At 61.4% G+C, this 15412-nt stretch overlaps 2 protein-coding genes across 25 annotated transcripts; both read right to left on the bottom strand.

Moving 5' to 3' along the window:
- On the bottom strand, nucleotides 1-3868 carry EFNA4 (ephrin A4). Its single transcript, XM_077900925.1, has 4 exons — nucleotides 3663-3868; nucleotides 1282-1577; nucleotides 610-678; nucleotides 1-270 (listed from the first exon to the last, which is right to left on the bottom strand). The coding sequence occupies exons 1-4, from the start codon at nucleotides 3773-3775 to the stop codon at nucleotides 134-136; spliced, it is 615 nt and encodes a 204-aa protein (XP_077757051.1). The 5' UTR covers nucleotides 3776-3868; the 3' UTR covers nucleotides 1-133.
- A 1055-nt stretch (nucleotides 3869-4923) lies between these two features.
- ADAM15 (ADAM metallopeptidase domain 15) lies at nucleotides 4924-15291 on the bottom strand. Of its 24 annotated transcripts, none has more exons than XM_077900884.1 (23): nucleotides 15136-15291; nucleotides 13946-14052; nucleotides 13233-13309; nucleotides 12730-12808; nucleotides 12483-12559; nucleotides 12193-12388; nucleotides 10905-10970; nucleotides 10754-10822; nucleotides 10504-10673; nucleotides 10329-10413; nucleotides 9785-9933; nucleotides 9527-9701; nucleotides 9163-9255; nucleotides 8730-9034; nucleotides 8452-8653; nucleotides 8117-8194; nucleotides 7607-7679; nucleotides 7285-7423; nucleotides 6888-6957; nucleotides 6179-6253; nucleotides 5694-5765; nucleotides 5315-5553; nucleotides 4924-5229 (listed from the first exon to the last, which is right to left on the bottom strand). In XM_077900884.1, the coding sequence occupies exons 1-23, from the start codon at nucleotides 15212-15214 to the stop codon at nucleotides 5184-5186; spliced, it is 2721 nt and encodes a 906-aa protein (XP_077757010.1). In that variant the 5' UTR covers nucleotides 15215-15291; the 3' UTR covers nucleotides 4924-5183. The 24 variants fall into 24 exon arrangements, 19 of the variants coding, with proteins under 19 accessions (XP_077757010.1, XP_077757012.1, XP_077757005.1 ...); XM_077900886.1 differs by having other exon boundaries at nucleotides 6179-6250; XM_077900879.1 differs by having other exon boundaries at nucleotides 13946-14178; nucleotides 15136-15287.
- Between the last annotated feature and the right edge of the window lie 121 nt (nucleotides 15292-15412).

Raw genomic sequence — 15412 nt, 5'->3', positions numbered from 1 at the left:
CCCCCCCCACTCTTCCATTGTTCTGGCTGGTTGACATACCAGCTCAAGTGGCAGTGGGGGGGTGGAGGGCAGCTCCTGCGGGGAGTCTTGGGAGGGCTCTCGCTCCTGGGGGTGGCAGAGGGGTCCACTTGGCTCAGAGAACTCGCAGGAGACGCAGAATTGGGAGCAGCAAGAGCAGCAAGAGACAGAGGGGGCTGAGAGCACCCCCCCCTTGCCACCCTGACCTGCCGCTCTCTCCAGGGCTTCCAACAGGATGGGCTGATTCTGACCCTGTGAGGGAGGGGCAGTGCTGAGGGACCCTCCCCTTCAGGGACCCTCCCCTTCAGCGGCCTCCTTCCTGCCCTGGCCCTGGGCTCTTCACTCCTGTCCCAGGGTCCCAGTTCAGCTGAGGCCTGAAAGCTGTGGCCCTGGAGATAGCATGTCCTTGGCCCCGCATGAAAGGGTACAGTGGAAGCTCCCACAAAGATAAAGGGGGGGAGAAGAGGCCACAGCAAAAAGCCCCACTTGGACCCCACAGGGTCTGGTGCTCCCAGATTCTCCCGTGCCTCCTTCCCTCCGAGGGCCCCATCCTCACCAGAAGGGTTGCTCCCCATACTCCAGCCCACTTACTGCTCTCCTTGCAGCAGACAGACACCTGGAGCCTCAAACACGTGCCAGAACTCTCTGGAGGTGGTACCGCTGGATGGTGGGGAATTGGGAGGAAGACATTAGTACAGGCGAGTCTGCCCCCCTTGAGCTCCTTCAGACCCTTCTGATCTGTATCTTCTCTCGGGCTCCCTGGAAAGCCTTCCCTGACTTCTGCTCCACACCCTGGTGCCAGGCCCCACCCGTTCCCCCCATCGTGTCCCCTTTCCTGGCTCCTCTTGCTTTCTCCTCCTTGCTGTAGACTCCTCCCCCACTGGAAAACTTCCCCCCACTGTAGACCCCCTACCTGCTGTAGACTCAGGTTCCCCTACTGTAGACCCTTCCCACTGTAGACTCTCCCCCCATTGTAAAGTCAGGTCCCAAAAAAAAAAAAAAAAAAAAAAAAGTCAGGTCCCTCCCACTGTAGACCTCTCCTGCTGTACACTCAGGTCCCCCACTGTAGAATTCCCCCCTCCCTTGTCAACTCAGGTCCCCTGTAGACCGCCCCCCCCCCCCCGGGCTGTTGAGACCCCCCTGCTGTGGACTCAGGTTCCCCCTTCATTCCCAGACCCCTCCTTTCTCCCCAGCTGGGGTTCTCTGCCTTGACCAGGCAGTGGCAGGGTGCCCCATCCCCCGCATTGTGCCCTGGTTACTCACAGATGTAGTAGTAGGTTTCTCCAGGCAAGAACTCAAAGCCAAGGGAGAAGGGTGTGAAGCGTTGAATTTTTTCGGAGAACCGGACAGGTCCAAAGGGAGCAAAGGGGAGGGCACACTCCCAGCGTTTGAAGGCACCTGGGCCCTGGGCCTGGCAGGCCTCATAGCCTGGCCGGTCCACCATATATAAAGCGAATGTCTCAGGGCCGCCAGGGGGCCCTGGGCCCTCGTAGTGTGGACAGAAGATATCTAGGTAATCGTTGAGGTCCAGCTCGACCACGGCGTCTCCTCCCAGTAGCCTGCAGGCATAAGGCAGGTAAAGCAGGTGTGGGCTGAAGGGGCAGGTGCAGCTCGCCTGGGGCACTAGGGTCAGAAAGACCTCCCCGAGATACCTGCCAGCCTCTCCCCCACCCATGAGGGAGGGAGCAGCTCAGGAAGGCCTCAGTTTCCCAGCCTGACAATTCTTGAGACAGAGCCAAGAAATGAGGGAAGTAACCAATTCGCAGGCATTGGGGGGTGTAGGGACTCAGTGCCCAGGACTGTGGGGCTCAAGGGTAACAGGGCCACTCAGCACACCCTACATCTTCAGGTTGGCGCTGCCACCAGCTCTCTGGCTCCAGTGCCCAGCAGAGGGCCTGACATAGCCTTGTGCACTTGCTAGATGTTTGCTGGGCATCTGCTGCAAAGACACTGGGGCATAGGGGCGGCGGTGTGATCTGGGCCCGCAGTGCAGTCACCGGCTGCAGGGACTGAGGTCTCTTCGACAGAAGCAGGGGGAGGAAGCCTACTTGATAGCTCTCAATCCAATACTGACAAGAAGACTGCCATCAAAAAAAAAAAAAAAAGAGAGAGAGAGAGAGAGAGAGAGAGGATTGAGGGGGGGGGCTTGTTTTTTCTTTTTACTTTTCAGGACAAGGAAATGTCAGACATGGAAGGGAGGCACCTCCAGATATCCACTCATCTTTGGCCTACTCAGGACTCCCTTCCCAACCTCTTGGGAATGGCCTGTGGGAGCCAGGATGGAAGAGCTGGGATAGGTTGCCCCCCACAGCATTACACATTATGAGCCTCCTTCCGCCTTCACTACCACACACAGTCCAGCCTGACTTATGAGCGCCCCCTCTAGCCATGCCACAATGGGTGGTCTAAGGACCACCTGTATCTGAAGTTCTGATCAGAAATGCAGATTCCTGGGTTCAGCTCAGTGGGATAGGACCAAAGCTGAGCCTTGGTCTGATGGTTCCACAGCATCCCGAGCACCGGGAAATGGGTCCTGCCCCAACGCTCAATAAATATTTGCAGATTGCATGAATGAGCCAGAAACCTCAGGGTTGGGGGCTAGGAACCTGAATTTCTAACAAGTTTTCCAAGGGATTCGGAGGCACTGGTCTGGAACCAAGGGGGATGTGGCCCTGGGAGCACAATGGCTGTGATCACGTGCTGCGGGTATTGTAATGACCCTCTTCATGCCTGCCGGCCCTGGGGGTCTCTTGGGCTCTCAGAGGCTAGAGCTGGGGTCCCATCTGCTATAGCTAGCATCCTAGCACATGTCCTGGCACGCGGCACACTGCGTCCAAACGCTGGTGAGTGAACAAATGAACAGAGTCACAGATTGGCTTCGAGGAGAAAATCAGAAAGGCAAGCAGATGGAAAAGCAGAGAGAGACAGGGAGAACTGCGCAGAGAAATGAAAACAGTCCAAAATACCGAGGTTCAAAGGCTCGGGAGAAAGAAATAATAGTTTGTATCTGAACAGCCGACACCTCTCTCCCACACGCGACCTCAGCCCGCCCGCCTGATTTCCCAGAATACCAGGTGGTATTAGCCCATTTTACAGATGAGGTAAGTGAGGTTACGGAGTCAAACGACTTGCCCGAAGGTGATTCAGCTGGAGGAGCAGGGCCGAGACAGGACAGAAATAGAAGGACGGAGGATGATGGAGATGAACGCAGAAGCGAATGGGATCAGGAGGCCGAGCGAGCAGGAGGGTACAGCACGTTCTTTCCCGAGAGTGAAGCCCCCTCCCTTCCTCTCCAGACCGCCCGCCCCAGCTCCGGCCGGAGGCGGGTGGAACAGCGGGAGAGCAGGGAGAAGCGAGGGGGCGGGGCCCGGAGCGCAGGCCAGGGGCCCCCCAGCTCCCGGCTCCTAGATCCCACTTTCCGCTTTCGGAGCGGGGGTCCTCCGCCCGCCCCCCCACACGTGCGGGCGGGGGGAGCCTCGGGCGCGCCTCGCCCCTCCCTCCCCCTCCCCCCGCCGGCTCAAACAAAGGAGCCCCGGCGCGCGGCCGGGCCCAGGCGGCGCCGCGCACAGAACCAGAGTGGGGCGCGCGCAGGGGCCGGGAGCGCGCAGGCCCGGGCCGCGGTCGGCCGGGTTCGGCCCGGCTACCTGGGGTTACTGGAGTTCCAGTAGACAGCGTGGCGGAGGCCGGAGCCCCCGCGCAGCGGGGAGCTGAGGAGCGCGGCCCAGAGGACAGTCCGCAGCAGGGGCAGCAGCCGCATCGCCCCTGGGGTCCGCTCTGGTCTGGTCCGGCCGGTACCGGCCCGCTCCGCCGCCGCGGCGAGAAAGGTACAAAGTGGAGGTGGGGGGGTGCGGAACGGGGGGTGGGGTGCGGAGACTCGCGGGCCACGCCTCCGGGTAACTTTCCACCAATGGGGGCGCGCCCCCGCCTCCCGACTCCGAGCCAACTCCTGTTAACCCTCCGTGCGCCGAGGCGCACGCCGGGCTCTCCACGCTCCCACCCCGGCTGCCCCGCGTCGCGAGGGGCGGGCAGGGCCACGCGTGCACCGTCTGCGAGTTCGTTTTAGGGAGGTCGCGTCTTTCGTGTCTGCGTTCGTACCGGGTAGGGAGCCTCATCACACATTTGGAAGATTTAATAGGGGCACGCCGCCTTTGGCCAGAAAGAGGAAAAGTGGGGCACGCGCGAGGATCCACGAAGCCCGTCCGGGGCCACCTTAGGGGGTACTGCCCATCTTTCCTTGACCATCCAGGGGTAGCGCGAGGGGAAGGGACACATCGCCTCCTGGGACTCCCCCACCCGCCCCCCTTCCAGAGCCTTCGCGGGGAGCTCGTGCCCACCTGAGGGTTGGCGCCTATCTCTTCCCGCCCCACACCTTCGTTCTGGGCTGGGGGCTCGCGCGGCCCCATTCCCGAAGCTGAAATAATGAGGCGGTGCGGTGGCGGCCTGTACAAAGCACCTTTGTTCCCAAGCCCTCAGGTGGGGCAGGCGAGGGGGAGGCGGCAGGTGCACGGCCTTGGGATCGTGGGAGCCGCCGCCCCGCTCCGCCCCGGCTCCGGGGCGCTGAGAACACCAGCCAGATCCACTTTTCCCAGCCACTGGTCGGAGGGTGGGGACGGCGGGTCCAACAGCTGGGCCGCTTTGTGGACAGCCGTCCGTGGGGTCGTGCAGCCTTGAGGGCGAGGACTCGGCGGCAGGGAGCGGCACGGGTCTTACCAGCTCTCTGCAGTCCTGGCTGCGCAGAGTCGTCGCAGACCAGGCAGAAAGCTACCGCGAGCGTCCGGGGAATACACGCGGACCCAGCCCCGGACGCTCGCCCTCGTTCGAGGCGGCAGCGCCTCCTGGCGGCCAGCCCTGGAACCGCAGCAGGGCGCGCGGCCTTCCCGGAGCGGAGAAAAGTCCCAGGCACGCTCCCCAGACCTCACGTTTATTGCACCAGAGCAGGTACCGGCTGTGGGCACCCCCTCGGCCCAGTCTGGCACCCAGCCCCTCCCCACCTCCCGCCACAGGCTTCGTGGGCGGGTCGGCGCGCAGGAGTGCTGGGGGTCTGAAGGTGCCTACTCCGCAGCGACCAGGCTCCGGCTCCTTCGGTCATCGCGGGGCACTCCCAGGGCCGGTCCGCCCCTGGAAGTCCTACGTCGGGGCTGAAGGCAGCGGAACCTCAGCAGAGGTCAGAGGTAGAGCGAGGAGGACGCTGCTGGGGGCGGCGGCGCAGGCCTGGGGTGCGGGAAGCCCAGAAAAAAGGTCAGAAGTCCCCCTTTCCGCAGACCATTAGCGCCCCTCCGCGCCCCTCCGAGCCTACCTGGACGGTACCACTAGAGGCGGGATTCCAGCTCCTGGGCCAGGCAGGTCACCCGAAGGGCCCCGGCCCTGGGGGTTGGCAGGCAGTGGCTTCCTCGGGGGAGGGGGCTTGGCAGGCCCCTGAGGGTGAGAGAGAAAGCAGGAGGCTGGCTTGGGAGATGTCCTATTGCCCACTCCTGTTGCTGGGGGACCCCAGCTTGTGGGGTCGGCTCCAGAGGTCACCTTTGTTTCCACACAAACCTGTCACCGTTAAAGGACACCGGGGGTGTGTGTCCTCACACACAGAGGGGGCATCTCACCATGGCCACCACTGCCAGGACAATAAGCACCACAGCCCTGGGTGGGGGAGAGGCTGCACCCTTCTCTCCCCACACTGTTACCTTCGGGTGCCTCACCATCGGGTCAGCGGGCAGAGGGCGGGTGGGGGGATTGGGCCGGTCAGCCAGCTCAGCCTGGACAGAGAGATGGGCAGTGCTGTGAGAGCATGGCCAGGGGCAAGTGAGCATGCAGTGGTTTTCTTGAGGGGTTCAGTTCAACATGCAAAGTCAGCCAGGGGGCAGGAGAGAATGGGGACATGAGCACAGGGCTTGGGGTTCTGCCAGCAGAAGCCTCAGGGGAGGAAGGGATGGGTCACAGCGGTGTCCCGGGCCGGCTGCAGTCCTGCCACTGACCACCAGGTGGTGGTAGAAAACAAGGCAGGAGGCTCACCCTTTGCTGCTGCTGGGGCTCAGAGTGTCTGCAGGCCAAGGGGCACCCTGGTCCCCTCACAGAGAGCGCTACTGGCAGGGGACAGGGGTGGGAACTGCAGCTGGGCACCAAGCCTCCCACCTGCCCTGGGTCAGGGCAGGGCCTGGCCTGGATTTACCTGGAGTCTCTTGGGCACAGGGTCAGGAGGCAGCGGTCTGGAGGGGGGTGCTGGGAAGCCAAGAATACCAGCCTGCTGAGAGAGCAGGAGGAGCAGGCAGGCAGGGTGGGGTGGGGAAGGGGAGAGGGATCAGAGAGATGTGAGCAGAGAGGGGTTAGTGCCTGGGGAGGGGCAGCCAGGGCCCCAGGGGAGGTGGAAACTGTGCATGCGGTTATTCAGTTGCATGCAGAGGGGGGTGACCAGTGGTGGGGTGAGCATGCAGACCACCTCCACACACATACCCCGTCATCAGCTCCAGAGGGCTTGCGGGGCGTGCAGCAGCCCTTCTACACATGGTGACCTGAGCCTCAGCAGGTAGTGGCATACTGAAGGCCATTTTTGAGCCCCGCATCCTCCAGGGGCCCCGGCTGGGAGCACCCACAGACCCACCTCTCAAAGCCACCAGCTTGGCCAGCTCAAAGGACTCAGCAGACCCTCCTAGGTGACTGCCCCTCCCCACTCCAGGCTGGATTCTGATTCTGGGCCTGCAGCTGGGGCAGGGGAGGGGTGAACGTAGGGGGTGTAGGAAGGGCTGGCCCTGGCTCCTCTGGCTGACTCCTGGGCCCTGGGGGTCTTTCTCTGCATCTAGGGCCTTTAGTACCCCCACCCCAGGGCCCACGTTAGATGCCTGGACAAGGGGGGCCTCTCTCCCCTGCTATCCATGACTTACCTTGGCCCCTGGCATCAGCAGGACCCTCTGTGGGGGTCCTGGGCATTCTGAGGGACCGGACTGGGCCGCTCTGACCATGGAGAAAAGCAAGGAGGGAGAGGGTCCAGGCTCAGACTGTGCTCTCCACCCACATGCGACCCTTGGGTGGGGTGGTCCCTTTGCAGCTCCTGGGAGAGCAGCTCATGTGCAGTTTAGGGCTGATCAGATGTGGGGAGGGCTCCACCTACTTAGCCCAGGGGCTCAGGGGCAGAAGTGGCCCTGGCTTCCAGCTACCCTCCATGGATCTGTGCGTAAGGAGTTATGCGGCACACGGAGGGGACGGAGGGTGCATGGGGTGGTCTGAGGGGCTTTGGCGGGGGTGGGGCCAGGACCCCAGAGCTATTGAGGGAGCAGGTACCTGTACTGGCAGCTGGGCCCTTTGAGTTGACAGAGTCGTTGACGCAGGCGAGCACGGTGCCAGTAGCTGGCACCAAGCAGTACCAGGACTACCACCAACAGGAGGCTGAGGGGCAGCCCTGTGGTCAGGGAGCTGGTTGCTGTGGGGTGAGGGCAGGTTTGAAGGTGGGCAGGGCTAGGAATCCTACACCAGGGAAGGGGGAGAGGGTGGACATGGAGGTGAAGTGGTCAGAGGATGGGAGGGGGTGAGGAAGAGGTCAGGAAGGGGGGACGGTAAAGGCTAAGCCGTGTTGCCCTCCCGGCTGCCCCTGTCCCCCAGCTACCTCTGACATGGCTGGTGCAGTCAGGGGGCGCCCAGCCCTCCTCACAGTGGCAATGTCCTTTGCTGTCACAGACCTAGGGGGGTGACAGGTTGAGCGATGAGGGGCTCTGCACTCTGGGGTCGCATTTCCCTGTCCCCAGCTTTTCAGGATCTCCTATGTCTACAATTAGAAGGTGTGCTGGGGATGATGGGGTGGGCAGAGGGAGCCTGTGTCCATGCCAGAGGAAATAAAATCCACCTAACTGGGTTAGCGCCTTCTCCAAGCCAGGTCCTATGCCAGGCGCTCTCATGCTCATCTCAGGGATCCTGGGAAGTGGGTACTGTTATCCGCCCATTGGATGGCTAAGAAAAGCTCAGAGGGGACCTGAGGTTAATTATCTGGCCCAGGTTACACAGCCAGGAAGGAGTAGAACGAGGATTGGAACATAGGTATGTGTGTGTCCAAAGTCCACCATCACTGGCCTCGTTGGGGGCTCCCTGCTCCCCTCCTGTCTCCCCCATGCCAGCTCACCCCGTGCCCGTGACATTTGCTTCGACATTCCTGGGCACGCAGGACGTCCACAGGCTGGCACTGATGGTCAATGCATACCTGCCCCAGGGAGAAGAAAGATCACATTTTCACAAAGCTTTCCTAGCACCATGAGGCCAGGACGGCTGAAGCCACAAGCTGGAGAAGCCGAGGCTCATAGGATGACAGAACTTGCTATCTGAAGTATGAGTCTGAACCCGCCCCCCTTGCTCCCCAGAGTCTGAGCCTTTTACACTGGTGGCCAGTGAGGCCACGGCACTGCTTTCTGTGCCCCAGAGGGCCCTCCCCTCTTGGCTCTGCCCACTCAGATTGCTTACCAGGTCAGGACCACAGGCTGTGCCGGGCAGCGCCAGGAGGGGCTGGGCCACATCGTCACCCAGGTCCAGGTGGACCCAGCTGCAGTTCAGCCTTGGCTGGGTCCCGTTGGCTTCTAGCACCTCCCAGTGCAGATCCCGGGCTGAGCCCAGCAGAGGCTGGGCCTGACCCCCCTGGCACTGGAGCTGTCCACACATGGCATCTCTGAAGGAAGGGATGAGGGACAGGGTCAGGTCAAGGCTCCCACACACCCAGAGGGGAACCCAAGCTCCACACTTACTTAGGGGCACAGGACATGTAGCTGCCGTTAGGGCTGCGCCCACAGCTCCCAAATGCATCCCCTCGAGTATTGGCAGCAATGAGGCAAAGTGGTGCAGTGGGCTGGGCCCCTGGTCCCCAGAGAGCCTGGCACTGCTGGGCGTAGGAAGCACAGCGCCCTTGTACACACACAGCCTGTCCCCCTGCACATGGCTCGCCGTCACCCAGGCTGACATCAGGAGGGCAATGGGAGCTGTCTCCTGGACAGAACTCGGGTAAGTCGCAGTCCCCTCGGGCAGGACGGCACTGCCAGCCAGCCGGGCGCAGCTGTGGGGTGAGGGTGTAGCAGTGTGTGAGTGCTGGGCGGGTCCAACCAGGGCCCTGGGGGTCACCCTTTCCATCCTGACGCTCAGCAGATGAGCTTCGGGTGGCCGGCCAGTCTGGTCTGTGCCCACCTGGCAGTTTTGACAGCAGAGCCCATTAGATGCACACTGTGCCCCTGGCCTCAGCTGGCAGGTGAAGTAGTCACAGCAGGGGTCAGTGCAGTCCTGAGGGCAGAGCGATCTCGTATCAGAGCAGGCTTGGGAGCCATCCCTGCCCATCCTCTGGGAGCCCGACCCGGAAGGGTACACATGGCGAGGGAAAGCCAGAGCCCCACACTCCATGTGCCGTCCCCACAGACAGGGAGGTGTGCAGAGGGGTGGCTGGTCCCTTTAGAGCCACGCGAGGCTCTGGCTTTCCAGAGGGGTAGGAGGGGTAATGAGCCCAGGGAGGGGGTCATAGAAGCCAGTGGGGTGAGGTTCTGGGGGAGGGGCTCACGTCCGGGAAGCCACAATCACACTGCTCTCCAGGCTCCACAAACATATTCCCGCACACAGTGGCCATAGAGGGCAGGCTGGGAAGCCGTTCAAAGAGGCAGCTGCCCATCCCATCCAGGAGGGCTTTCTCCAGGGCCTGCCGGCTGCAGTTGCTGAAGTTCAGGCCCGGCAGGAAGCTGGGGATGGTGGCAAGAAAGATTGGGGCTGTGGTGGCCTCCTGCCCCTGCCCCACACCCCTCTTCCTCCAACTGCTACTCACTCTGTGGAAGCTTCCATGATGCAGCTCTTGGCAGGGGCCGGCCCGGGGCAAGGGCAGCTGTTCCCGGGCAAGTCGTGGTCCAGGCCCAGGCTGTGGCCCAACTCGTGAGCTATTGAGGATGCAACTCCCAGGACACTGGTGGAGTGGTCCTGGCATTGGGGAGGGGACACCCCAGGTCCAGCATCAGCCTAACTGCTCCTGTTCTCCCCATCTCACCTCATGGGCACTCAGCACTGCCTCTCTCCTTAATTGCTTCTAAATAAGAGGAGAGCCCAGGCATGGGTGGCAAGAGCCTGGGGATCTGGCTCAGCTCTGTTCCCTTCCCTTGCTCTGTGACCCTGGGCCCCCTCTACCCTTCCCCACCAGGGAATGGGAAGCCCTCCCAGGTAAAGACTGGTGAGCTAACAGCAGGGGCTACATCCCACAGCCCTGCCCCTAGGCCCAGAGCTTGGGGGTTGGTAGTTGGTAGGGGTTTTGGGGAATAAGTGGACCCCCAATGAGGAGTCCACGAAGGGGAACAGAGAGGAGACCTGAACTGGCTCACCATATTCACCCCTCCTGAGAAGTCAGGAGAACAGATGGAGTTCTGAACGGCCATGCCCACTGTGGGCCCAGAGAATGAAGTAGCACTGTGGGATTGTGAGGTTGAAGGTCAGGCCCAAAGCCATGGCAGCCAGAGCCTCAAGGCCTCAGACAGGGGCAGAGCTTGGGGCTCTTACGTCACCAGCTGGGCACTGTCATGGGGCAGTCGAGGCAGCAAGTCCACCCGGCGCCAGTGGAGGAAATTGTCCAGTGTGAGGCCTGGGTCCTGGCTTATCTCCACCAGGTCGCGCTGGGTCCAGGCCTCCAGGCCCACTAACACCACCCGGACATTCAGGGGCCGGAAGAACTGAAAGAACTGGGTTCAGGAGAGAGGCCCCCACAGCCAGAGGGGAGGGCTAATGGGGTGCTGCCCAGCCCGGCACTCACTGTGTCCAAGAGGAAGGTCACTTTCAGCATGCGGTTCAGCAGCTGCTGGGAGTCCGGGTACCTCTGCGTCTGTGGGTCAAGAGAAATGGGCATGTGAAACAGCGGGGTGGGCAGGGGTCAGGGGAGGACATACAGGGGCCAGCAAGCTTACCTCAGAGTGATCGGCCACTATCACCAGCTCAATAATCTTGGTCTCTGCCACCACGTCCCGCCGCCGCTGTGGGCAAGAAGGAGCATCAGGTGCACCACAGGGCTGCCTGAGCTGTGTCCACTCCCACCCTGTGTGGCTCATTTTACAGATGAACCACTGAGATTCGAGGCCAGGGACTTGCCCAAGGTGGACCCAGATGTAGGCCATGCAGCTGGGAGTAGAGCCCTGCTTTTTCGGCTCCAAATTCAGTGCTTTTTCCAAATTAAAATAATAATAATAGGGGTGTTTGCCTCAGTTGATAGAATGCATGACTCTTGGTCTTGGGGTTGTGAGTTCAAGCCCCATGATGGGTGTAGAGATTACTAAAAAATAAACTTTGGGATGCCTAGATGGCTGAGTGGTTGAGCATCTGCCTTTGGCTCAGGGTGTGATCCCGTGGTCCTGGGATTGAGTCCCGTATGGGGCTCCCTACGAGGAGTTGGTTTCTCTCTCTGCCTCTCTCTCTGTGTCTCTCGTGAACAAATAAAATCTTTCAAAATAATAAATAAAAAATACTTAAAAAAATAAATAGCTAACACCATAATATATTCATACCTCAGGCATAGTTCTAAGCACTGTGCATATAGATTCAATTAATCTTCACAATAACCCTGAAAGGTAGTTTTATTATCCCTGCCTTTTAAATTAATTAATTAATTAATTAAAATATTTAAATTTATTTGAGAGAGAGAAAGTGAGAAAGAGTGCGCTATGCGCTCACAAGCAGGAGGGAGGGGCAGAGGGAGAAGCAGACTCCTCACTGAGCAGGGAGCCCCACGTGGCTGGATCTCAGGACTCTGAGATCAGGACCTGAGCCGAAGGCAGACACCCAACAGACCGAACCACCCAGGAGACCCTATTTTCCCCGTTTTATAAATTAGGAGATTGGATTCATAGTGTTTCATGACTGGTAATTCTGTATCATCCATGGCCAAGGGAGGCCTCTCCGCATTCAGGATCATATGATGTGGATTTTAGGCCAAGTACCTGCATGTATATCCTGGACATATCATTTATTAGTTGAATGACTTTGGGCAAGTCACTAACCTCCCTGAGCTGGTTTTCTCACCCATATGAGCTACTGATGGCACATCCCTCCCAGGGTTGCTGGGAAGAGGAAAGGAGATGGTGTTCACACAGTGGTGTGGATAATTGCTCCTTAGAAGGTTCTGGGGATAAAGGGCTCTGAGGGTCTGGGGCCTGGCCCTCAGGGACAACAGAAGCCCAGCCTCTTGCTGTTTGTCCTCACCCGAGTGCAGCTGTGGTGCTGTCCCGGGGGCTGCTCCAGGGGAGCCTGAGTGGGCCCAGATGCATGCCGGCTCAGGGCACAGGTGTGGCCTGGCAGGAAGAGGTCCTGGATCCGGGAGATGTTTGGGGGGGCCTGCAGGTCCCCAGGCCCAAGGTCTAACATATAACTTCTCTCTGGGGACAGGATCACCAAACCCCTGGGAAGACCCAGGAAGTCAGAGAGCCTCTCAGCTCCGTGCCTCATGCCCCTCACTGCCCCCCGCCCCTCCGCAGGGGAGGTGGCCTTGGTACCTGAGCCCCGAGCAGGTGCAGACAGAGACCCAGGAGCTCGCGTGGCCCTGCACCCTTCCCTGGTAGCAGCAGTTCTCCTACAGCAGAGAAATAGCAGTGCAACCTTGAAGGCCAGGCCAGGCTGGAGACCAAGAGGCTAGCCTGTTGGTGAAGATATGCTGTGTCCTCCTGAGTCCTATAGGGAGGGCGCCCTCGAGGGGCACACCCTCTTCTTCCCCTCAGGCCAGAAACAGGGCACAAGACTCACCAGAGTGTGTCCCTCACTGACCACACGGATGCCATCAGGCTGGTACCGCATCAGCCATGGGCGGCCTGGGACTTGGTCCCTGTGACAAAAAAAGGCAGGCAGCGACAGTTGCCTCCCTGGGGGTGGGGTGGGGGTGGGGGTTGGTGGGGTGATAGACTGAGGCCTGGCAGGGGTAGAGGGGTGGTTGGGGGCCAGCCTTCCCCCAAAGGCAGCAGAGTATAGTGGTTTGGTCACAAACTCTGTCAGGCTACCTGGGTTCTAATCTGGTTTTTACCACATACTTACTAGCTGTGTGACCTTGGGCAAATTATTTAGCCTCTTTGTGCCTTGACTGCTTCATATAGAAAATGAGGACGGTAAGACACAACAGCATCTACCTTACAGGTGGTTAGGTGGTTATAAGGATTGAATAAGTTCAGGTGCTAGTACCCAGCATGTAGTAAATGCTGAATGGGGGTTAGCCATGTTATCAATATTATTAACGTCATCACTAGCATTGTTACCTGTTCTGTAGCAGCTCCAGAATATGACTGTCACCATCCAATTCTAATTTGATCCGAAAGGCCTCAGGAAGATTGGTCTGTGGCAGCAGAGGGCATGTCACCTCCCTGGCCCTGACCAAAATGCCTATCTTCTCTAACCAGAAAACCCCAGGCCCTTAGGAGAGCACCAACGATTAGATCACTGGGGGGAGGGGGGGTCCCGAGGGAGGGGCCAGGAAGCCCTGCCCGGCCTGGGGCATTGTTCTGGGGGGTTGTGTGGGGAGGTCAAGGAAGGTATCTGAGCCGCCCCTTCTCGGCTTCCTGCCCAGAGAGGAAGCATCATGGAAGACCCAGTGCAGGCCCCAGCCCTTCCTCTGACTCAGCTTTAGAATTGGGGAGGGGGGGTGTTTGCTGTGGCCCTGACCTTCTTCAAGCCCCCCACCCCCAAACCCTGAGAAAATGGACAGAAGGAGACCCAGGCAGCAGGTCTGGCCTCGGGAGTTCCCCGGTGGAGATGGACGGCTGGGGTGGTGGCAGATGTGGGAGCAGATGTGGAGAGAGAGGGAGGGCATAAGGGAAGCCAGGTGCTGGCCTGTAGCAGGAGGGGCAGCCAGACCAGGGTTGGCCATGCTACCCTGAGATCCCCACCTGCTCCTCAGCCACACTGCCTGAAAACCAGGCTCTGTGGGGTGGCAGGGCTGTATTTCTTCCCTTGAGGGGAGGGAGAGGCTCACCTGAAGCATCTCTGCTAGGCTGAGCATGGGGTGGTCCCGAAGGATCTGGGGCTCCGAGGGTCCACCCAGGGCCCTCTCTGGCCTTGCATGCTCGTCCTCAGTGCCACCTGCAGGGCCCCCAGGACCCCCGAGAGGGTGCTGAGAGAGGTGGCAGCCGAAGCAGCATTGGGCACAGCTGGTGGCCACAGGCCCCCCCTTCTCTGCTTGAAGGACTCCTGCATTGCATGCTGGGACTTAGAGGAGAATCCCGAAGAGAAGGGGCTTCTGTGGGGCTTCCAGCTTTCACCCCAGTGCCCCACCTGCACCTCCCCACCCGGGGTGCCCATCCCAGGTCCTCCGGGAGAGCCCCCTTCCTTCTCCCCCGCGGTCACCCCCTAGGAACGCTGCCTCTCAAGCCTGGGCGAAGCCTGGTGGCCCGGTGCCCACTCACAGCGGAGCTGCCGGGAACGCCCATTTCTGGGTGTGCAGTGCAAACACCCCTCCCTAAACAACCCCCTACCCTGTCGGGCACACCCGCTCGCCGCTCGCCGCAGCCCAGCTTCCTCCCTGGGCACCCCGGTCCCACAATGGCCCTCTCTCCTCCGCCCAGCCCACCCCGCCTGCCCGCCCCCCCAGCCCCCAGGCCGAGACAGCAGCTGGAAGTGAAACTTCCAAGGAGGAGTTGGTGTCAGCCTCTTTCCTGGCTAATTCTCCCTCCCCCAGCTCCTCCCGCACTCCCTCCCGCTCGCTGCGCCTGGTTCCTGGTGGCATCAGCACCAGGCTGCGTGTGCCTTGGCCGTTCAGGCCCGGGATGGGAGCCCGGGAAGCCTCTCCGCCAAACCCTACGGGCCGTCCCCACTCAGCGCCCTGGCACTGGGTGGAATGGTCAGCTAGGCCCCAGAGGAGCGAAGACGTCGGTCCCGGGGCGCAGCGACCCTGTCCCACCATCCCGAGGGGCTGCTGGGCCAGGCCCTTCGGTGCCCGGCCCCGGAGCCTGGAAATGCACGGGGGGACCGAGCAGAGGATGACCGCGGTGGAGGGGGGAGCGGCATCCCCCTCCTCCTTCCGCCACTCCATCGCCGGGCCCTCAGGCCAGGACAGCGAGCCGGGGCGGGCCGCGCTCTGGTAGGGGGTCTCCGCGGGTCTCCAGCCCGCGCCTCCTCCCGGTGCGTCCTCCCCGCTCCGCCGCCCACGGCGGGCCGGGTACTCACCGATATCTGCGAGGGGCCGTGAGGTCAGAGGGCTGCCCGCGCCCAGGAGCCCCAGGGCCCAGAGCAGCGCCAGCCGCATGGCCGCGGCGCCCCGGGCGGGGCGAGGGCAGCAGGTGCTGGGCCGCGCGCCGAGTAGCGGCGGCCGCGGGGTCTGCCAGGCTCACCCCGTGGTGCGGAGACGCCACCAGGCCCCGCCCCGTCCCGCCCCGTCCCGCCCCCGCCCCGGGGGCTCCGGACCAGCCCCGCCCCCGGAGGGGCCAGGCCCCGCCCCCCGGAG

This window comes from Canis aureus, chromosome 6 (assembly GCF_053574225.1).
Source record: "Canis aureus isolate CA01 chromosome 6, VMU_Caureus_v.1.0, whole genome shotgun sequence".
NCBI lineage: Eukaryota > Metazoa > Chordata > Mammalia > Carnivora > Canidae > Canis > Canis aureus.
Note: the sequence above shows the minus strand (reverse complement) of the source record. Positions and strands in the feature narration are given on the sequence as shown.